Source organism: Bactrocera neohumeralis, chromosome 6 (assembly GCF_024586455.1).
Source record: "Bactrocera neohumeralis isolate Rockhampton chromosome 6, APGP_CSIRO_Bneo_wtdbg2-racon-allhic-juicebox.fasta_v2, whole genome shotgun sequence".
NCBI lineage: Eukaryota > Metazoa > Arthropoda > Insecta > Diptera > Tephritidae > Bactrocera > Bactrocera neohumeralis.
The window spans coordinates 23,055,729-23,079,149 of NC_065923.1; the positions used below are offsets into that span (position 1 = coordinate 23,055,729).

Consider the following 23,421-nt stretch of genomic DNA (forward strand, 5'->3'; position numbering starts at 1 on the left):
CCAATATACCAGTTATATATCAGTTATATTGAAATTATATACCAATTATATACCAGTTATACCAATTACTTCCACCATTTTTTACACGAATGCATGTATTTTTGTACTTACATAGTATGCCAGTATATACCAATGTGTTTTCAAAAAATTTATTTATTTTTTATTAATTTTGAAACTGCTTCTTTAACTATAAGGGAAGTATTGTGTTAGAGACTTTTAGAAACCTTATTTTTTATGTCTTCATTTATAATATAATTTTTTAATTTTTTTAATATATTTTTTGTCTATTTTTACCTATACCCATACATACATATTTGCTAATGGGTATTTATTTTCGATTTTTCAACTACTTTTGGCAGCTATGCCAAAAGTGCCAATACATACATATGTATGTATCTACATAGACAATTGCATGTTATTATATTGTCACTATGGGATTAGGAAAAGTTTTAATATTTTCCAGTAACACCTGTATGCGACAGTTTTCAACAAAAGTTTTGTCCTTAAATTGGCGATGGCACAGACAATGGCATTGTAAACTCATATACATATACTATGTACATACATACATATTTGAATCTATATATGTTTTTACAAGTATTTATACTTTTTTATGTCTGAAACAATTTTAGTTTAAATTTTAATGGAAGCTCTGAAGTGCGAAAGTTTGCAATTTGCGGTTATTTTTGCTCGATTTCAGTAGTTTTAATTGATTTGAATTGGATTGTGTATTCTATCGAAGCAGTCAAATGTTATTAAATGAAGTTTTATATAAACTTTAAGCTTTAAACTTTTTTCGAATTCAGAATAATTATTATAAAAACTGTTAAAGGCAAGGGGAAAATATTGTGGGTAGCTGAACCAACTTTGTTGTATATCCTTCCACCCTTCCTTTTTTAAGCTTTTCAACGCTGTTATTAGACCTTTTTATTCTTAGAAAGGAAACTAAATCAAAGTATTTTAATCTGTTTATACTGCAGATTGCGTCTGGTAAGATTCCCAACCTTACAGCATGGGATCCAATAGGACAATGGCCTGTTAAAACCGTCACAACTAGGGAGAGGCTAGACTTACTGATGGAAAAGAGATCACTAAATCTCTTGCGATCGATCTTGGTCAAAAAGATTTTGCGAAAGCACATGTACCGATGGTGGCCCAGTTTGGCGAAGCTCCCGCGAAGCACAGTTAGTTAGTAGAATAACACAAGAGCATACGGGAGAATCGTGAGTGTCGAGTATCATAAAGATACTCGATGCTATTGATAACGAGGTTAGGTATTCCTTGATCCCTGTTATCTGAATGGATGGTCACTTCACTGAAGGAGGCTGTACTCCGGAGCAGTAAATCTACTACTACCTTAATGGCTACAACATCGGCTTGGAAAACATTGCAAGAAGCAGCTAGAGTTGATAGAGAGCTCCCGATCTTCCTCCCAAGCTTAGAACCATTCGTAAAGAAGTTCTGTGCCCTCTGCTCCAGCGACTTCTTAGCGCCCACAATTCCCTCAGCGGTATTTGGACAGAGAAGGAGCTGCCAGAGCTCGGTTTGTCAACTCCATGATCCAAGTAATCTGTAAAACTTTCGCAGCCATAAACCTTCCGGCGATATCTACGGGAACCATGTGCAAAATAGCGTAAAGTGCCGTGCTTGGAGTGGACCTTAGTACATCACACATGCTGATGAGTGCCACCCGTTGAGAACCTCTTGCCAATGGCTCCTCTACTGCAGTGTAAGGCAACATGAAAAAAAACCGGTTTTATTTGGGTTGATGGTGAGACCACTTCGCACTGCCCAATTTGTTACGATGATGGCATACCTTTGCGTTAACTCGTACTTGGTACTCGGTACTCAGGAACTTAACTTACCACGATCCTCAAGTTTTAAGCAGATCGTTAACGACCAGGATCCATAGAATATGAGAGAGCACTCCACCTTGTGGAGCACCTATGTAGTTTAACTTCCCTCTACTTGAATAAAAACCAGTGAGATTCCCTTCTTCGATAGAAATTGAATTCTGATACTAATCCTATAGCAGCTGCAGGCACTTATTTCTTCAAGAGTGTCTGGATTCCTAGCGCGTAGTTGCAGTGTCAAGGGAAGTAATAGTGAAATTGATGCGATGATCTTATTTCTTCGAAGAGGATGGGTTCGGGTCTCAGGTCATGAAAACTAATTGAATGATTGAGTTTGCTAGCGGTCCATATTTGTTAGAAACCGCAGGGCTTCACTGGGACTTAAGCTTTATTTACCGTTAATATTTATGGACCTGTCAATAAAATATTATTTTGATAGATATTCGGGTTCTCAAGTAGACGACAGCAGGAGTCTTGTGTGTTGTGCCTGTATATAGCACAGTCGGGTTTAAGTAAGTTAGAACGGACCCGGATTATTATCCGGCCAAGGACTGTCAGCTAGGCACCATTCCTCGAAAATATGTACGTTAGGAAAGTTTTCTGGCGCTACAGCAACAACAACAATACATTTGCTACAGCATCGTCTCTTGGCAAGCAATTTTAAAACTTCCAGACATATTTTTGAGATTTAAAATATTTTCGTGAAATATTATACAGTATATTTGAAGGCGGCCTGGACGTTATATGACTACCTTTTTGTAGACCAACTTTATGACATGAACTATATTCCTTTGACTACAAACAAAGCTTTAAGCAGAATGGTATTTAATTTTCGGTTCCATCTTCTTTCCTTATTTTCTCCCTTTTCACTAATTCTCCTATATAAAAATTCATTTAACGGCTGTCATAGTGACCATGGTGTCATTTATCACCAGATAAGAATGTTTCCTCAGCAGCAGCTGCTCCGAACATTTTCACCACATAAAATGAGCAATTTTTCAATGCGCTCAAGAAAGATGGAGAACAACAGAAAAATGATTTCAAAATATTATGCAATTTTTTCGCTTTAAATGCCAGACTGTCAGGGGTGTGGTGTAATTAAGCGGCTTTGTTTAATACACAAAAACAAAAACTGATTGCGAAACAGCTGCTGAGTTAATATTACGAATAGGGAAAAGATCGAAAAAATCTTAACAGGAAAACAAAGCCAAAATCGGCCAGTAGGTAAAACCAGCTTCGACTTTTGATTGAGACGACAATAAACCAGTTTAAACGCGCAGCAAAGAAAAAAAACGAAGAGCAAATTGCGGAAAGATTATAAAAAGAATTGCGAATCCGAAATTCAAGTGAACTAGTCAAAATAGTTAAAGACACTTTAAAGCGAAAAGCCGCAAGCGTAGCAGAATGAGGTAAACGAAATGAATTCGCGAATGTGCAAAATTTTATGGGTTCACGGGCATTCGCAGACCAACAACATAAAGAAATACAAAAGACAACAACAACATCGACCATCCCATGTTTCACACGGAAACGAAGTGACTAAAGCAAATTATAATTGGGCTTAACTCCGACTGAATAAGAAAGCTTCGATAAACGAGCGCGATAAATACCTAGCTGTAGATGTGCGATTTTTAGCGAAGATAATACATACTATCTGTATATAAATACATATGTACAACTATGTGTAAGTATGCAAATCATGTACACATCATAAGTTCTTGCAAAATTTTGCGGCAAACTCAGCGGCCGGTCACTCCTTTGCCCACGTCTTCGGGTGAGTTATGCGTATGAAGTCACTTATTAGCAAAGTGTTTATGCTTTGACGGGGCTAATACGCCGCGAAAGGTGATTAAGGAAATGTTTGACCTGAAGCAGGTGCTTGCCCCCTGTTGGTTTGGTTTCTTTTTTCTCTTTCGAAAATTAGAAATCATTAACTCTTGGTCAGTGTATTCGATACACCGACTGTCGGCACTTTTACTTGAAATTAATCAGTGTTTTGGTGTGAATGACTCGCTGTGAACACTCTTGTGCGTAATCAGTCTTGCCGCGGATAATTTTATAATAATCTGACTCTGACAGACTCTTTGGATAAGTTTGCATTCTATCTATAAATAATAATAATCATTTTTGTTCGATAGATCTTATGTTCGGCCTTTTTCGCTGCTCTCATACTGTCGAGTAGCCACCAGAGATCAGGCGCAATGGATATTTTCACGCAAGGGTCGGAATTTAGAGGGAAGGTTGTAGAGGTTTTCTGTAAATAGCTCTCCCTTAAGCTACTATTAAGGTAGCAGTAGCTGTATTGCTCTGCAGTGTAGTCTCTTTCAGCGAGGTGTAGATTCGCTCCGACAGCAAAGCGGAAATATTAGCTTTGAGCTCGCTCATAGTGCGCTCTATGTTAGTTATCTATGTTTTCGTTGTTGCTGTAGCGGCATAAAATATTCCTAAAACAATTTCGAGGAATGGTGTCGTGTTGACAGTCCTTGGCTGGATAAAAACGCAAGTCCGTTCGGGGTACTTAGACCCGACTGTCATAGTAACGGCATTTTCAACTGTCTTTGTATTCACTATCAGTAGCATCTAATAGCATTATTGTCAGACTTATCTCGGTTCCTGATCAAAGCGAAATCGCTGGAAATTGCTAAACCTATAAGCTCGCCAGAGAGGCTAACTTTGTTGCGATTACATCGGATTGAGAACGAGTTGGGTCAACTCTATTGTTGCACCTCTGGACTTTACGTAAGCTTATTTGACGTTGATTGAAAACTAACTCCTGTGTAACTGAGTGGTTTTTCTGGTTTGGTGCGGAATGCAGGAGATCCACTGAACGACTTGCTCTCTGTAAGGTTAATCTTGCCGCAATCGTAGGAATTCTTACTGGTCACTGCGCAGTAGGCGTGAATTCGGTAAAGCTGTGGTTAAAACATCTAGACAGTCATAACTTCAGCCAACCTGGCGAAATAGCCGGAATTGATATCATCCGCTTTAACAAATGTCAGGCAGGCTCAAAGCGCTTTGCTGATTTTTCAGAGTCTTTTCGATCAATAATAGCGATTATTTAGGTTTCATAAAAGAACTGGCCTTCTCAGCTGTCCAAGTGGAACCCTTTTTTGGATCGACCTTTTAACCTAACTTAAACTAGGTTCGCGATTCGGAAATCTTAAATTTTAAATTAAAAGTTTCGATTATTCTATGATATGTCCGAATGTCAGAATTCGCCGGGACGAGATGATTACACATAAGTGTGATCGCGATAACATAAGTATGACCTCTTGTCTTAAATCAGTAATTAGTATTATCCGATTGGTGTTTTGATTGGAAGATATCTGAACCTTGGGTAAGTACTTATGTCCAATTGCCGATCGAACGACGTTTCCTGAGGTCAATAGTTTTGATCCACTTTTGAATTTATTTGGGCTTAGATCTAGCAACCATTCTTAAAATTAATCAAGGAAGCTTCCAAGAGTTTAAGATCTGTAATATATTTGTACCGTTTAAGTCTTTTGTTCTTCGCCAAAGGTTGTTAGCAGATAGTTTGCCAATAAAAGTCTTCTCGAATTTAAAGTTTAAGCTTTGAACAAGTTATACCTTCATTCACAAGTCAAGCTCAAATACAAATGCGAAGTTTTATGAAATTTATTCTTGAATTTTTTTTTAAATTCTTTTTTATAGTTTTTGTTCCAAGAGTTTATATAATTTTCTACGAATTTGCATACTTATGAAAGAAAGCTTTTGCGTCAGACAACTGAGTCTCAGTCGCCAAAAAAAAACGAAACCAAAGTAATTAATTTGCATATTTCATGCGAATCAGAGTTGGCTGGTCAAAGCTACACTAATGAGTGGCTAAACGTGTCGCTTTTGGCGATGCCTTAAGAAGGTGTTTAGGTGTCAAGTTAGCCAGTCGCTGACTCACAAGAGATGACTAGTATCTGCTAGATAGTCATGCGAAGCTAGACAGTTACGCCCTGGTTCATGTGTATACTTTCGAAAAAAAATATTCACGGAAATAGCATAAGTCGAGTTAGACTAATGAGAAAAATTTGAGTTATTTTGAAAAACTTTTCGAGATCCGATGTTTTGTTTTACCTTCAGAAATATCTCGGAATTTAAATTATGTTAAAATAAAGTTTAAGTATTTGCTTGGGTTTTTCGGTAGAAATCAAAGCAACCGCTTCAACTTAAATCGACTTAAGCTGTTTTAACAAATTGCCACAATCATTAATTCATTTCAAAAGTGTATGTGTCTGCACTAACATAATATTTTTATATTTTTTACACCATTATATGGCAAAATAAATAATTAATTCTCTTTCTCTTTCAATTACAGATTTACCACATATATTTGCCACTGGAAATCATTTTGAAAGCGCGCTAAATTCTATTAATGAATTAATTAATGAGCGTAAATGCAATTTAATTTAAATCAATTTGCCACGTTGTGATTTAGTGTTTCAAAAAAAATTTATAAAAATAAAAAAAAATAAATTGTTGGTGAGCGAAACCCGCTGAAATTGTATCCTTCGTGTGTGGGCGCCTATGCGAAGCAAGTGAAAAAGTTTAAAAATTTAAATTCTACGCGTATTGCTAAATTATTCAATTAATTTGTGTGCTTTCCGTGTTTATTCGGTCGTTCGTTTGGTGCGTTTTTGTATGAGTTCGCGAAATTCGAGTAGTGGTAACGGCTTTTTATGGCACATCGGGCACTCATTGCACAAGCGTAGCGAGAAGAAAATGAAAACAATTTCATGATACTACAAGTGGTCTGAATCAGTGATACTAAACTATTTGAGAATGCCGTCGACACCGTACGATTTGGTGCAGGACGATCAGGATTTGCGTGTGCCGTTGCATGCCGAGCAGGCCTTCTTCCACGGCATCACATTTCAAGCTAAGGTGAGTGGAAATATTTTTATAATTTTTACATTGCTTTTCATGTATGAAGCTTATTTTTATACATCCTTAATCATATATTTCATGATTTCATTAGAGAAAAAAATTTATTCACCATAACCTCAATCTCAAAACAAAAACTGAGTTTTAAGCGAGCATGAAATTGATTTAGTCCAGTTTTAGCTATTACTCGCAAAAAATTTGGATTTTTATAGATATATTTTTACATAACCTCAAACTTTAATTGATCCCCACTAGTTACATCTCGAACCGCAAAGGAAGTTTTTTAAAATGAGACAATTTTATAATCTGTTGTTGCTGTTATTGTGGTAGCAAAGTAAAACAATCCCCAAATAATATAAGAGAATGTTGCTGACCAAGTCCTTTCTTACAAAGAGTCTTCTCTGAAATTATTGGGTTCGCATGATGTCCAAATATAGACCTGTTGGGTTAGGTTAGGTTAATATAGTAGGCCAATAAGCCACGCAATGACCAGTCCTTTACGATACCAGATGAAGTTCAGTTGCGAGGTCCAAGAGGAGTAGCTATCCTTTAGGATGCCTGCGCGAATTTTAACAGAATCTGCGGCCTCATTATCGATATCACCTTCAGTGTACCATAACGTGGGGACCCTAGATGCTTACAGCGTAGTCTTGCCAAAGCGGGACAAGTGCACAAGAGATGCTCCATTGTTTCCTTGGGTCCTGCTCTAGACATTTCCTGCAGTCTTCTCGATATGTCAGCGCCATCCTGCGGTCTTGTGTCGCCACCAGTGACCAGTTAGTATTTCCATCATGTTCTTAGTCTCTTCTATCGAGTGCCAATAGCAATTTTGTCGACTTCCGATCACCGTTTTGCACATGAATTTTACAGTTTTGCACCCAGGTGGCTCGTTCTATCGGGTTTTGATTTTCTCTATCATGCTTCTGTCGAGATTTGTTAGCAACTTTTATAGTATATATTTTGAACTCATTTCTTTCAGTTTATTGCGTCAGAGACTGCAGATGTTATCAATAGTTTTAATGTTTTCGAAAGATATTTTCTTTAGTTCGTTAGTCTACATGACTTGGATTCCAATCGTCTTAAATTACCCTCGCAAATTCTCTTTTGGAACCTTTGTAGCCTTTTAACTCAATATGATTTTCATATTACTTAGATTAGGTACGAGATAGTATGCTCAGATTTCAGCTTTTGTAGTTTACTGTTTTTTTTTGTCTTTTGACTTTTCCAAACAGTTATACTAGAAGTTTCTTATTTCAGCTACATATCTGTCATATATTGTACATTTTAACTGTCATTTCTATGCTGAGATTTGTCGAAATCTAAACTCGCGCCAAGATGAGACTTAAGTTTTTTCGTCTCCTAAATTTGTAGTCAATATTGATTTGAGTTTGAGTCTTTTGAAATTTCTATTCTGTTATTATTGTGAAAGCAATAAATTTATTTAATTAAATTCATAATTTTACATTCAATTGCTTTCACAATAATAACAGAATAGAAAGACTCAAACTCAAATCAATATTGACTACAAATTTAGGCGACGGAAAAAGCGGATACCTTGTGAAAATGAATATTATAGCAGTTTATATTCTTTATACTAGCTGTATGTTCGATTCACTACTCCTCAATGTTTTGTTTTGGAATTGAAGTGAACTATTAAAAAACAATATGTTCCATTATTAGAGAGTTATTGAAGGCATTTATTATATCCTGAAACCCTATAAATACACAGATAGATTATCAGCTAACAAGCCATACCCGACTGTCAGTCTGTCTGTATATACGTGAACCTGTCTCTTAGTTTTCGAGTTATCGATATGAAATTTTCCAAGCGCCTTTTCCTCCCCAAGAAGCGCCTCAGTTGCCAGAACCGGCGATATCGGACCACTTTAGGATATAGCTGTCATATAATTTGATCGCTTAAAATTAAGTTCTTTCATGTAGATACCTTAGAAGTGGTATACTCTAGTTTAGTTCTACCTGCAATAGTTTATACCAGTTTATGATATTTATACCAGTTGCTTATTCGATTCGTTGCTGGGTTGTAGAGAGCACCACCTTATCAAGGTGGTGTAATATTTTTTAGTTTTATCTGTACTAGTTCATACCGGTTTACGATATTTATACCAGTTGCTTATTCGATTCGTTGCTGTACAGAGTTTGGTCTATTTCATGTTAGAAGAGTGTATTTCACGCTAGAAGAGTTATCGTGCCTCAAAATGAATATCAGAAGCTTAATGAGAGGTTATCTCTTTTTTATAAAAAACATTTTCATAAATTTACTCAAACAAATTTTTTTTATAAATATTTTAAACAAATAAAACTTTGTGAAATCATTAATAAATGATTATTGCAAAGGAACAGGGTTGATTCGAAAAATGTTATGGATTTTTTTTTCTTTGCCAAAAATTTATTTTATTTCTAATGTTTTAAACATATCCTCAGAAATATGTGTTTGAAATTTAATTAGTAAATTTTGCGTGTATGTGGCAACACTGGTAATAGCAGAAAAAAATGTTTCACCAGTTGGTACCTTTTAAGAATTATTTTTACTATTATTTACCGTCAGTGTTAGAGGAAACCATGAGGAAGTATGTTAGTAGTTGCGCCAATAACTTCATGCAACTCTTGCCTGCCATATGAAACTAAATAAACCAAAATACTCTGGCGTACTCAATCATCGTTTATGTGCTTTTTAATTATATAATTCGTAATACTACCAAATTGCAACTGTCACTCGACTAAGTGTTGACCAAGAAGTAGTTCACTGTGTTGCCTAATAAATAAATTGAAATTTTAATTGCTGGCAATTAAAAATTCATCTAAACTAATAAATGGGTTATATGCATTTGTATATACATATGTATATATGTGTGTATGTATATATGTGTGTGTATACCACCAACATTTATGACCATTCTAAATGCAAAGTTATTGTGCAATTAATTTGCTTTAGTCACATGCAGATGCCAATGAATAAGAATAGATGAGTTTCCTATGTTACTCTAAGCCAAGTTCGTACAAGAGTGCATAAGAACATACATGTGTGCTATATAATATGTTTGTATGCATTTTATATATATATATAATAGATATAATAGTAGATATATATGTTTATATACATATGTATGTACCTATAAATATGTGCCTTCAAGCATTCGGTTTGTGTGCATATATTCTTCTTTTGCGTTTTCTAACTACGAATTCTTACGAAAACCATAGTATCGGGTGATTTTTTAAGAGCTTGATTTTAATATATAATATATATATATATATATAAAGCTGGAATATATATAGCCCCACAAAAAATATAAAGGCGTTAAATCGCATGATATTGGTGGCCAACTGCCCATGCATCCCGAAAAATGCACTGTTTGGTGTGGTTTGTACGCTGGTGGAATCATTGGACCGTATTTTTTCAAAGATGCTGTTGGACGCAACGTTACGGTGAATGGCGATCGCTATAGTTCGATGCTAACAAACTTTTTGTTGCCAAAAATGGAAGAACTGAACTTGGTTGACATATGGTTTCAACAAGATGGCGCTATACACAGCTATATTTTGAATGGACCCGTAAGTTGGCCATAGTAGACTATTTTTTGTGGGGCTACGTCAAGTCTAAAGTCAACAGAAATAAGCCAGCAACTATTCCAGCTTTGGAAGACATTCGGTTGCTGTGTTGCAAAATTGGACTTTGGATTTTTTTTAAATGAAATTTTCAAAAAGTTACGAATTGAGATTTTGCTTTTATGCGAAAAAAAAGTTATCAAGCCATAAAATCAGAATTGTTAGTAAAATGCTTTTTGTTTTTGTTTTATTTGTTATTGTTGTTTTTCAATTTTCTTTAGCTTACTTGCACCAATATTGAAGTATTCATTCAAGGTGTGATGATGCAGCTTTGAGGTATTCAGGTTAATGTAATTGAATGTTAATTGGAAAATCCAGCGAATATTCTATTGTAATTGAATGGTAATAACATTTGAAGAATTTCCATTACAATTTTCAAACGCTTTTGGCTTAAATAAATAATTAATTGCTGTTTTACATTCACAAATGTTTTAATTTTACAACCGCATCGAATATTTGGAAATATACATACCTCAAAGTGCCGAAGTGAGTTGTGTTGCTGTGTTCTTGCTCTTTCATGTTACCAACACAAAAACCGGAATTTTGATTTTAGGGAAGTAACGGAAATTTTATAATAGAATATTAGTGTTTTTTTGTTTAAAAACGATTAGAAACTGAATAAAAATCCTTTATTGAAAAATATAGACAATTTTCACTAAGAAGTTTGCAAGATTGTCTCACTGAAACACGATTGAAAGAAAGAATTTCTGGAATAAAATGTTAGTATACTTATCTTTAAGCGCGATTGTTTTTCGATTATAAATTGAATATGGAGTTTCGAAAGTGTAGACAATTCGAAGCGACAGATTTCTTCGTACTCTATCGGTGATATTGATTCACTAAATAATTGCCTTTAGATTGAAAATAGCTGGTTTAAGAAATCAGCAGAGCATGCGTCCACTAAATAATAAGGAAGATGAAAACAGGCTACACCTGGTGTACAAAAAAATAATAGAGCTCATCTTAGGTGATTATAATGTTTTGGATGATTCAGAGAATCGCTCGGTTATCATTAGAATTAGCCGGATGGAGAATAGAGATTCATTGAAGACAAAAACAAGATATTTATAACATAAAATGTTCGTATATTTTCTTTAAAATAGTAATTTTTTTCAATTAAAAGTTGAAGTTTCAAGCCGAGCCACCTAAAGTATGTTATAGATGTTTCGACCTGAAGACTTCTAGATTAAATATTAACCGACTGAAGAATTGCTTTTAGATTCAGATCGTGAAGTTCGACATTAAAGTTTTAAGTTTTGGATTGTTTAGTCAAGTTTCTTGTAGCGTCATATTTTTAAGTTCAGCTCTCAAGCTTTGCTAGGGTTTTAAATGTGGAAAATATCAATAAATCTATTTTGGTTGTTGTTGTAGCAGCAAAAAACAGTCATGCAGTAATTTCGGGGAATGGTGCCGTGTTGACAGTACTTGGCCGGATAAAAATACGTGTCCGTTCCGGCTACTTAGACTCGATTATCGTGGAAGCGCCTATTTTTGTTGTCATTTAAAAGAGTACACCGATTTAGAGCGGTCCATTGGTAATACTCTTTTCAATGGTGACGTGGGATGATAACGAACAACCATCTCTGTATTACTAATCTCTTCTACTCAGTTATCCAACCATTAGATATCGACAATCTTGAATAAATAGCCTCCTTAACTTCAATTCTCTTGCCCTCAAAAACAATTTTCTTTATCATAGTAGAGGCGTGGGCGACGCCACGCCCATTTTCAATTTAAAAAAAGCCTGGGTGCAGCTTCCTTCTGCCATTTCTTCCGTAAAATTTAGTGTTTCTGACGTTTTGTGTTAGTCGGTTAACGCACTTTTAGTGATTTTCAACATAACCTTTGTATGGGAGGTGGGCGTGGTTATTATCCGATTTCTTCCATTTTTGAACTGTATATAGAAATGCCTGAAGAAAACGACTCTGTAGAGTTTGGTTGACATAGCTATAGTAGCTTATGAGATATGTACAAAAAACTTAGTAGGGGGCGGGGCCACGCCCACTTTTCCAAAAAAACTTGAGTACAAATATGCCCCTCCCTAATGCGATCCTTTGTGCCAAATTTCACTTTAATATCTTTATTTATGGCTTAGTTATGACACTTTATAGGTTTTCGGTTTTCGCCATTTTGTGGGCGTGGCAGTTGGCCGATTTTGCCCATCTTCGAATTTAACCTTCTTATGGAGCCAAGAAATACGTGTAAGTTGAAGCTTGCACGGACGGACGGACGGACAGACAGACATCCGGATTTCAACTCTACTCGTCACCCTGATCATTTTGGTATATATAACCCTATATCTGACTCTTTTAGTTTTTGGACTTACAAACAACCGTTATGTGAACAAAACTATAATACTCTCCTTAGCAACTTTGTTGCGAGAGTATAAAAATTGCGACAATTAGGTTTCGTTATTAATTTTGGATGAGTTTGACAGTGAAATACAAATCGTGACGTCATAAAGAAAGATATCAATTTTGATAGTTCACCACGTTTAATGAGTTCTAAATGATGGATTTTCAGTTTAACTTTAATTGTTTTATTTAAGATGAGTTGCAACTAACCTCACTTCTAAGCAAGGTATTTTATAACAATTTTCCAGTTACTAACGGGATCCCGAAATAAAGTATAACCTAATATTTCGAAATTTCCATGCTCATTTATCGATAAATTACAAGCAAATTACGATTAAATATCCGATTCGTATATGTGATACAAACAGCTGATTAAGCAAAGTTCCGTCGCCCGTCTGCCAATGAAGTGCGGCTACAAACATACATACATGCAAACGGCAAAACAACAAAAATATACAATAATGATTTTGCAATTAAATATTTACACGCTATCTGTTAGCAATTGACTCGAACAACAACAAACAAACACTCGTAACAAATATGAGTATGTGTGTATGTGTGCGTGTGTGTGAGTGTAAATATCATTAAAGTGTCTCAATTTCGTTTATTTCGCTCAAATTTGCTTTGCAACTAAGAAATTAAGCATTTTCAGGAATTCCATTTACAGTCTAACCTTCTATGTCTTGGAATGTCTAGAGGCTGGAATTTTTTGATTGCTTTTGCTGTGTCAAATGAATCACTGGACTCCGGAGAGGAAACGGCATATGTATGTATATACATATGTTAGGCACTTAGGACAACAAACATGCCTTTATGCAGAGGCATCAAATTCAAATTAGAAACCAATATCAAATCACACGCGTTGTCGAGCAAACAACAACAACAGCAACAACAACCTACCAATATTCTTAATTGGTCAGTTGAGCAAATGAATTGTGTGTGTACAAAGTTGAGTGCCAATAAACATTTCTCATTCATGCAACAGCAAGGAAATGGTTATGTGGGAATATAGAAGCATATAAATATATATACCATATATTGATACATACATACATATTTACATGTAATGTGGCTACTTGCTGATATCGAATGGTAATTCATATATTTTTAAAATATTTTTTTCTCTCCGAGGTACTATATGAACATTGCAGGCCACTGTTGACTCTTGCTAAAATTTTTGATAGAAAAATATTGAAAGTTTATACTCATATGTACTCCTCTATGAGGTCAACCGAATAATTTGCAAACTTTTATGGTTATTTTTGCTTAGAAGAGTCGCTTATGAAATTTTAATCTCCAAAATTCATTTTATTTTTATTTCTCTCTCATTTTATTTGTTTACCAATGAGTTTGCGAAAGTCATTAAAGATTAATTTCATAATATACACATATGCATACATACATACATACATATTAACGAATTGTAAAATGAGTGTGTCGTCCATTACAATATTTGATTACCATCATGGAATGTATTGTGATATTGTCTGAGTACAGTTTTATTGTCAGGGTCAACGGTGACTCCGAAACTCATGTGTGTAAAAAAATCAAATAATATTTCGAAAAAAGATAAATGCCGTCTTCGATTTACACCCTTCATATTCGCCAAGCTTGCTTAAATCGGATAGTATTTTGACCATACCTTAAGGTGATATGTGTTTTATACCATTTTGTTGTTCGATTCCCTGCTCTCGAAGTTACCAAAAGATGAGAGTAGTCAAAAAATAGAGTAGAAATTGCATAAGAAAGTTCGAAACTAAGGAAAACCTGTACATATAAATGTACTTTCACAGGAATAAAGAATTTCATTGATATTCCAAACCATTTTTGTCTAATTAAAAAAAAAAAAACTTTTGAAAAACCCGCTCTTAAAGTTAAGGCCTTGACTGGGAATTTCGGTAGTAAATTTTAATAATTTCGACTCGTTGGTGGATCATATACCTTTCCATGATGAAATAGTAAATCTTACGGCAGTGGTACTGCAGGTATTTTGTCCGTAGAAGAAAGAAGTGCCTTTTTTTAAATAAATATCGGTGTCGCTCTTTAACTAAAATGTTCCACAAAATCCGAATATTTTTTGACAGACTTTCAGTTGAAAGCTGAGTTTTTTGATTTCATGACTTTATTGCTCTGAAAGCTAGAAATTAACGTTAAAGGTTGACTGAACCCGGCAAAAATTACATATAATTTCCGAATCTTAAAAAGAAATCCTAAGTAAAAAATGTCGAAAAATATGGAAACACCTTGTACTGAATATAAGGTTATGAAAATTTGTATTCTCAAAAGTGAGTCCATAACCTTGTGAAGAATATACGATTACGAATACGATTTCCAAAAAAAAAACGAAATCTCTTCATTCGACAGTCTAAATTCGTTAGAAACCGAGAACTCTTGAGTTTATTCTGATACCAAGTGGGTTCGAAACTTAGCTACTACAACTTTTTTTGAGGTGCATGAACATTCTAACCATGGAGTTTATTCCCAAAATAAATAAGTTTCATGTAACAGTCCAAAACATCTCAAATTCATAGTGTTTTATATACCAGATATACCATCGGACAGGAGGAGAACTTCAACGAAACATGTAACAAGATCGCTACTGATTATAAATATATCTCACTATGTATGATTAAGCATGATTTTCAGCCGAAAATGTATGAATCATCTTTCGTAGATCTCCAAGTCGAGTATTCAGTCTTCTTTATTGAGTAAAGTAGGCAAAGTGGCATGTAGAAAGCCAGCTCATGCGTCAACAATGTAAAAATCAAAATAAAGTACGCACTCATCTACACTTGAGCTTGAAAGTAAAGAGAACTTCATGTAAGTAAACACGATAGTGTGTGTATATCTATAAATGCAAGTTTGTTGCACACTTGTGGCATGCACTGTGCAAATAGAATAGATTGGAATTGCGATTTCAAATGCAAACGGAAATGGCAGCACCTTCATAAATTATGCCATAAACCGATAAAACTCAAACATACATACATACATACTAAGCAATGTAAATTAGCACTTTTTTGAGTACATGTGTACCTAGTGGAGTATGGTCAGCCCTATGCAGTTAGTTCAACATGAAAAGGTTCATATGAGTGTTTGTAGTAACTCTTTATTGTTTTACGGTGTTGTTTTTAGCCAATGCTGTAAGCAAGCTACATACTCTTCTCGAACCCAGCATTTTTGTGTGCCCCACAAAATGGTGATGATCAGTCGGGCGATCAGCCAGTGCATAGTGCTGACTGAAGCGTGTGTAGTTAAGCGTTTCTCAATTGCTAATGAGTCACTGAAATCAGGTGCTTAAGTCTATTTACGATTACGGCGGCATATATAACGATTCGCTGCTTTATTTTACAAAATAGTCACGTAATTAAGGGATGATTTCATGTTAGATCATCGTAATGCTGATTGGTGCGAGGTGAGGAAGGTGCTAAACAAATGTTACTAATGTTGGCTTTTATATTGCACAGTTGTAGACTATTTTGAAGTCCAATTACACCATTTGTGGCAATTATACAAGTTTTAGTGAGATGCATAAGCATTTAATACTTACACAATTTGAATTTGTAATAAAACTAAGTTTGGTTTTTCAACGTATCGTATTGAGATCTATTGATTAATCTTGTTGGAAAATTAATAACTCAAAAACTCATGAATCACACTAGAATAATCAAAGAGAAGTTTCTGCATTACCTTGATTTTTGACTGAATTTGTTGAGGTTTTTTCGGTTTTAGCCATGCGCTAGTTTTTTGTATAGCTCCAATGTCGTTCATGACCAGTAATGACGATAAATGTAGGGTCCTCAGCTACGTCGTGAAGCGCATCTCTTTTGCGTTCTCTACTTGAAGTTGTTTGTACAAAAGATTATATCTTTTGGTACGAGTCTATTAGTGGCTCGTTTCATACCCAAAATATTAGCCGAAATGTGTTGAGTCTATCCATAGAGATGTTGAGATCCTCTGCTACTTTTCTCATGCCAACACTTAATCTTTAATCTTGTCATATATGATATCTGTTTGAGTTTACTTTGACCTTAAATAAAGTATGGTAAGAAAAGTTGTCATAAACATGAAGGTGACTATACACAAACATTTACTAAGATAAGATAGCTTTAAACACTACTAACTAATATAGAGACGAGTCAGCATTAAACACTATTCAGCAATAAACAGTATTTATAAAATTGGAGTTTATTATGTATGAAATTTACTTTAAGAAGTTTTAGAGAGCATTAAACACCAGTCACAAACATAGAGTTTATCAAACAACAAAATTTCCTTAGCCGAGTTAATCTTAAACACATGGATTTTACCATACGGAACTTACTCATAGGCCTGAATGCCACTATATAGAGCTTTTTATTGGGTGTTAGTCTTAAACACTACTTACAAACATATAGTTAGCATTAGAAAAACGGTGAACATACACAACAAAATTAACTTAGTTGAGTTAGCTTTAAACACTATTATAAACATGGAGTTTACGATATAGGAAAATTTGCTTGAGCGAGTTAGCCTTAAACACTACTCAGAAATTTAGAGTTTACCATAGAAAGAAACTTAATTATACGAATTAACCGTAAACACTACTCTCAAGCATAGAATTTACAATACACAAAAACTTCATAAGGCGAGTTAATCGTAAACACTACTATAAACATGGAGTTGATCACACAGAAACATTCACTTAGACGAGTTAACCTTAAACACTCCTGCCAAGCAAAGAGTTTATCATACAGAAACACTCACTACAACGAGTTAACCTTAAACGCTACTCACAAACATAGAGTTTACCATACACAAAAACTTAATTAGGCGAGTTAACCTTAAACTCTACTATAAATATCGAGTTTATCATACAGAAACATTCACTTAGACGAGTGATCTTTAAACACTACTGCCAAGCATAGAGTTTACCATACAACAAAATTTCTTTAAACGAAAAAGTCTTAAACACTGTTATAAATATGGAGTTTACCATACACAAAAGTTTAGCTTGGACGAGTTAGCTTTGAATCCGATGTTCTTAATGTTGTATTATAAAATTTGGTCTCAAGATTAACAAAAAATTATTTCACAGTCGAAAATTTAAAACGAACTCAGAGTTTCGTAAACATCTTTCGTGAACACCTTTCCTAAATGCGCTTCTTAAACACAATGCTGAAAACTCCATGAAACAATGGAAGAAGAAGAGGTGGAATCATCTCAGCATTCTTGATTGTCCCGCGTTTGTGAGATCCAGGCTTAAAAGCTTGGGAGTTCACATTTTCGGATGTCCAACCGAACTAGTGAGAGTAGAAATTAAACATCTGATCAAAATTTTATTGGTCACAAGGTGCTTTGCTGAATTATAAGTCCGAATCACAAGAGTTCTATTTTTATAGCATCACAAAGAACTGCATATATTTAGTAGTGTGAGTAGTGCGAACTTTGGATCAGCCATCAAACCTAATCTAAACAAACTTACTGACAACTGCTCATAAATACCAAACCTTTAACATGAGTCATTGAATAGGTTTAGGGATTGTTTCGTAAGTCTGGGCAAATCTCTACTTTGGTAGAACGAAGAAGAATATAAAAAAATAAAATGGCATGAAATAATTAAGGTTAGGTTATAAACCGCAGTCCATAATTTCATTGCACCAATTCACCGCAATAGTGTAAACAACACAAATGTGCAACAACTGAATTTTCGTGTGAGCCAATGGCAACCTTAGTGTGGCGGTTGCAATGAGAAACTAGCAACCAAAACACTTAAAATAAGAAAATGTGAAAACTTGTGGCAGACGTTATGAGGCAATGAAGTTTCGTCGAGCGAATGACATTGGGCATGGCGACGACATTGGATACAGGTCGTCTTGAGCACGCCACCAACCGGGCGTATAAGTGTTGGCAATAAAAGTTGTCGAAAGAGCGGTTGCGCGGCGGCGGCGGCAACACCGAGGCGGAAGCAGCACGCGAAATGTTAATGTGACTTTTGAAACGAGCTGTTGCACGGTTGTTGCGCTTCCAACAAGCAGCAAATGCAATTTGGCGGAATGTGGAGCGCGTACATATAAGTTGTTGATATATATGTACATACATATACATTTACATACATTTAAACATCAGTGCATTCATGCGAAAATGTGTACATAATTATGCACGTGTCGCCGTGTCAGCGGTGAAGTCGCTGTAATTGCAGTGAGTTTTGTGGCAACAGCGCGTAAGCAGCCACACGAAATGACAACAATGATTGCAACAAAGCAACAGCTACCGTAATTATGTTGCACGCGATTGTTGCACATGAACTTGACAAAGCTCAAGCGTAGTCCACGCAAAATAAACCGCTGAGAAAAAATAAAATTAAATGTAATATAACAGTAATAATAATAATAATAATAATAAAGCGCTCAGCTCAGAGTTGCAAATTTTTATTGATTTCTTCAAAGCGTGCGCATTCTCCTCCGTTGTAGTGGCGTGTGTAGCGTTGGCTGCGTGTCATTGCATGTCATGTCCGCCAATTGCTTCAATTAAAATTACACTTGTTGCAAGTGTCGATTGAGTTTGCCATTTTCTCGCCGCGGGCAATCAAAATATTGAATTGCTGCAATTGACGAGTTCAAAACGAACGTTTGATCGCTCTTCCGCAATAAGTGAGAAGTTGTGTGTAAATGTCCATATTATGCGATTTGCTACAACAAATATAAAGGAATAAATTTGTATAAAGATGGAGCCAGTGAAGTTCAAACAAGAAAAAAACGTTAACTTCGGCTGCACCGAAGCTATAAAATATAACCTTCCGAGGTGCATTTATTATAGCATTAGAGGCTATAAAAAGATCTTTGTTTTGGTATTGGTCGGTCAGTTCGTACGGCAACTATATGCTATAGTGGTACGATTTGAACAATATACTTAATTTTCATCGGTCAGTTTGTATGACACCTTTGTCCTACAATGGTCCAACGTCGGTGGTTTCAAAAATGGAACAGCTTCTTGAAGAGACGTGTGTAAAATTTTAGAATACTAGTTCGAGATACATGACTTAATCGACTTTGCTCATCGCGGCGATCATTTATCACGGATGATCTTAGTAAAGTTACTTTTTCAATAGCCATTTTTTGACAGATCACGCGTGAGTTGTGTCAAGCTCCCATGTTATTTTTGTTCAATATTGTTTGGCATTTGAGATTGGAAAGACTTACGCCTGAACAATGTTTACAAAGTGTTGAAATTTATTACGAAAATTCACGTTCACGCTCAACTTATGGTCAACATATGTAATCGTTTTATTGAGCATATTACACCCATCTTGAAACCCAGCATTCATTATTGAATAATATTAGACCGAGTAGACTATGTATGTCCAGCACGCAGTGAATAAAAATATAGTAACCAAAGATTAGAGTCTAGACGAAGACCGCGGGGAGTCGATTCGGGGTCGTTCACAGCAGCTCGGAACGACTTGGGTCAATTACCTTAAGTTCTTAAATTGAAAGCATATAAAACACTGCTTGTGCAAGAACTGAAGCCGCTCGACTTTCTGAAGCAATATCTCTTCGGTCTAAGGGCTCTTGAAAAGTTCTGAGAAGATCCGACATTTTCGAGCCAAATTTTGCGCAGAGATGAGGCTCATTTCTGGCGCAATGGGTATGTAAACAAGCAAAAGTTCCGAATAACAACCTGAAGTGATTCAAGAGCTGCCATTTCATCCAAAAAATAACGGTTTGGTGTGGTTTGTAGGCCGGTTTTTCTATAATCGGTCCATATTTTTTTTAAATTATGCCGGTGGAAACGTAATCGTCAATGGTGACCATTATCGCGCCATGATAACCGACTATTTGATGCCTGAAATTAAAGCTCGTGATCTCGGTGACATTTGGTTTTAACAAGACGACGCCACTTCCCACACATCGCATCAGTCAATGGATTTATTGAGAGATCAGTTCGGCTATCAGATAATTTCACGTTTAAGGCTGGTCGATTGGCCATCAAGATCGTGTGATATCACACCTTTAGACTTTTTCCTGTGGGGATAGGGACAGTATACGAGTATATTCTATGCAGACAATCCCGCTTCGATTCAGCCCTAGAAGCAAAATATCATGCGTGTCATTCGCCAGCTAACTGTCGAAAAGCTCAAACGAGTCATCGAAAATTAGACTCAACGGATGGACCATCTGAGACGTAGCCGCGCCCAACATTTAAAAGAAATAATCTTCAAAAAATAAATGTCAAAGAATATTCGTTCGAATAATAATAGACATTTCCAATTAATTTTGAAGTTTCTGTGTTTTTCATATATCATAAAGGTCACCCATCCTTCGATCATCATATATGGAATGGATTACCCTTTATATACAAGTTTTAGTTGGCAATGCAGAGTTTACAGGGCGATATAATATACAAATTTGGATGTTTTCTTTGCTTCTTCAATATTTGATAAGCCGCACTTATTTGTCTACGAGAGAGTTTACATTACAGTTATATTTAAATAAGCATAATTAGTTTCTCAATTTGAAATAAAAATTAATTTTGTCTACCTAATTTTAACTTTAAAATAAAATCTTCGTCATCGCTAAACTTTACTTTTTTTGTTTGCTTGTTTGTCTACTTCTTCCTTCTGTTTATCTTCAATAACAAGCGAGCAAACTTTAGAAAAGTAAACGCCAACAATCCTTTGCTCAAACTCAGTTTTATAATCTCTAATTTCTTTGTTTTACTTTTACTCTGCTGGCAGCCCTTTGAAAAGGTAAGCGCGGGTCCACATTTTCTGCGTCGCTTCAAAGGTCACAGAGCACAAAGCAAGCGATTTGCAACATTTACAGTTTTGTTTTATTATGTGTGGCGCGTTCTTGTTGTGCAACGTTGCTTTTGGTCCACGATAATGGTGGTGATGATGATGAATAAGTGCGTCTCATCTGTTCGTTCGCTTGTGTTACAAATTTTCCCGTTTTAATCCGCTGCGTTAAACCCTTTTTTAATTTCTCCGCTTTCAGCTGCCATTGTGGCGTTAAATGTCGGTAATTAATTGCGATAAAACGTTAATAAACGTCGACAAGCGTGGAGCGATTATTATTTTTCATTCCACAAAAGCGTAGTAATTATGGTGGGAAGTGGCTTTTCTGCTGCGGGTTTTTTCAATTTTGTTGCAAGGACAAAATACGATTTTTTGTTGTATTTTTATGCTTTATTTGTGTTGGTTTGCTTATATTTTTCAACAGAATTAATTAAATTGATTTTATTGCAACATTTACAGCCATTCATTTTTGATTATAAACGAAATTTCAATTTATAGGGTTGCCAGGGTGTATTAAAAATATTATTTATTTAAAGTGATTTGTTTAAAAATTCTTAGTATATCTTTAAAGTGATTAAATAATAAGAAAGTGAACAAAAAATAAAAACAAATAATTTATTTTTTCCTGGAAGACCGTCGTGAAAAGGTGTCTGGCGGGAACCAAAATGGCGGCATACAAATTTTTTTTGTTGAAAAAAGTCGAATATTTATTAAAAATCTTATACCTTTGATCAGTACTTGACGAATATCTATTCAGATCGTGTGAAAGTACTTAGGCCAACGGTCTAGCAATGTCGGCTCTGAAATGCAATTGACTATATATGCGAACTAGTCCTTCAGTGTTTGAGATATCGTTCCTAAATTTCGCATACGCCCTCTTCTCTCCAAAAAGCAACTTATTTGTCGGAATCACCGATATTCGAACACTTTAGCATATAGCTGTCATACAAACTGACCGACAAAAACAAGGTTCTGGTATGGAAAACTTTTTTATTCCATGAGAAATCTGCACTAAATTTGGCTGAACTTAATTTCAAGGACAATGCTGTAATCTCAGAACGAATTGTTCAGATCGAATTACTATAGCATATAGCTGTCATACAAATTGACCGATCACGATCTTTACAAAATTCTTTTCATATTATTTTATGCTAAAACAAAGGCACTTGAGAGGGATATTACGGCTTTGGTAAAATTTTTTGTTGTTTTTTTTTGGTTTTTGTATTTTTCCTTCAAATTAATTTAATACAAAAAATTATTAGATTTTTTGGGAACATTGCCAGCCATTAATTATTGATTACAACTTACATCTTTACTAACCCTTAGCAATTAGAATTTTTCACCTAGTTATAATTACAAGACGGCTGAAGGCCTCGTAGCCAGTGCTGCGTTTATGTATTTATATAATAAAACTATTTTTGTTATATGAATTATTATAAATAAATAAAATAAATAAATTATTGATTAAAACAAAGTTATAGAGTTGCCAGCTTACATAAAAAAATCCATTTATTAAAAATTATTTATTATTTAAAAGTAATTAATTACTTTGAGGTCATTAAAAATAAAAGGAAAATAAAATAGTTGAATATAAAAAGAAATCTAAAAAAAAAACAAAAATAGTAATAAAATTAAATAATAAAATGTCAAAGCTTTTCACTTTAATTGCTGCCAAATTGATTGCTGCCACACAAATCTTTTACATTATTTAATCAGGCTTTGTTATTCACCGAGTTCATACCTCACCATATGCGAAATTTACTGCTGACCATGCCACCTGTTTATACTTATACATATACTTCAAGCTTCAACATAAAATGGCTGACCGCAGAGCTGATGATGCATTCAGCTGCAAAATAAAAATTTTCAATAAAAAGTAATAAACGTAGGAAAATATGAAAAATAATAATAAAGCAACAAC

At 35.0% G+C, this 23,421-nt stretch overlaps 1 protein-coding gene across 2 annotated transcripts in view; it reads left to right on the forward strand.

Moving 5' to 3' along the window:
- The window catches only part of LOC126761066 (capon-like protein), a 324,975-nt gene that overhangs the window by 25,392 nt on the left and 276,162 nt on the right, over positions 1-23,421 (forward strand). For both annotated transcript variants that reach the window (XM_050476992.1, XM_050476991.1), the window contains exon 2: positions 6,181-6,746. In XM_050476992.1, the coding sequence (XP_050332949.1) occupies positions 6,645-6,746 (102 nt within the window). In that variant the 5' untranslated portion in view covers positions 6,181-6,644. The remainder of the gene's footprint in view (positions 1-6,180; positions 6,747-23,421) is intronic.